At 47.4% G+C, this 1,247-nt stretch overlaps 1 protein-coding gene across 1 annotated transcript; it reads left to right on the forward strand.

The window, feature by feature from the left end:
• Positions 1 to 354: 354 nt before the first annotated feature.
• On the forward strand, positions 355 to 867 carry LOC308429201 (contactin-associated protein-like 2; the record flags this gene model as incomplete). The annotated part of the gene is made up of 1 exon (XM_080927938.1): positions 355 to 867. One exon carries the CDS (start codon positions 355 to 357, stop codon positions 865 to 867), a length of 513 nt encoding a protein of 170 aa, XP_080784064.1.
• Positions 868 to 1,247: the final 380 nt, after the last annotated feature.

A 1,247-nucleotide genomic window follows, 5' to 3' on the forward strand; every position in this document is an offset into this window, starting at 1 on the left:
TTCAGTAGCTCAGAGTTTGATCTCACCAGTGGTGGGAGCAGCAGGCAGAAATTCCAGCATCCGGCACAAAGAGCTGTACTAGGCTGAAGCGTTTCTGGCCAGTGGGAAATCCACCTGCATCACAAGGCAAGGGCACACCTGAGCAAGCTGAAAGGAAGAGAAACGGGGAAAATCGACCAAGAAATTCACAAATACAACACCCCAGGCTTCACAGGCTGCCTTTCCAGAGTCCAGTTCAACCACGTCGCCCCTCTCAAGGCAGCCTTGAGGCAGACAAACGCCTCCGCCCACGTGCACATTCAGGGTGAGCTCGTGGAAGCCAACTGCGGGGCCTCCCCACTGACGCTTTTCCCCATGTCTTCGGCCACTGACCCTTGGCACCTAGATCACTTGGATTCAGCCAGTGCTGATTTCCCATACAACCCAGGACAAGGACAAGCCATAAGAAACGGAGTCAACAGAAACTCAGCTATCATTGGAGGGGTCATCGCTGTGGTAATTTTCACCATCCTCTGCACCCTGGTCTTTCTCATCCGGTACATGTTCCGTCATAAGGGCACCTACCACACCAATGAGGCCAAGGGGGCTGAGTCAGCCGAGAGTGCAGATGCTGCCATCGTGAACAATGACCCCAACTTCACAGAGACCATTGACCAGAGCAAAAAGGAGTGGCTCCTTTTAGGGGTGGCTTTTCAGCCATGGGATAGGGAGGGAGGAGTTAAGGGAGGAAGGGGAGGGACAAGAGTACCCCACGACATACCCCTGAGCACAAGCTTATACTATCAGCACAAGCTGGGGAAGGCAAGCAACCCAATACTCTTAAGACTGATGGCCACACAAAATATACTTTTTAATATTTCTTTATAGCTGAGTTCCCCCTTCTGTATCAAAACAAAATAATACAAAAATGCTTTTAGAGTTTAAGCAACAGTTGAACTTTGTAGGTACTGTCTTATTTTGTGTGTGTTTAGAGGTGTTCTAAAAACCCGTGGTAACAGGGCAAGTTTTCTACATTTTTAAGAGCCCTTAGAATGTGGATTTTTTTTTTTCCTCAAGAAAAACTGATATACATCCATGCAGCCTCTGCCATTCTCTTTCTTTTGCATCTAGTCGACTTTTAATGGGCTGTTGTAGCAACTAGTTTGTGTCCAAATAATATTTATTTTGGTGTCCCATAAAATGAAAATAAGGAAAGGGGTAAAGAGCCTATTTGCCCAGTCTTCTTTGATGACACCTCAGTCTAGGCC

This window comes from Micromys minutus, assembly GCF_963924665.1.
Source record: "Micromys minutus genome assembly, chromosome: 13".
Taxonomy (NCBI): Eukaryota; Metazoa; Chordata; class Mammalia; order Rodentia; family Muridae; genus Micromys; species Micromys minutus.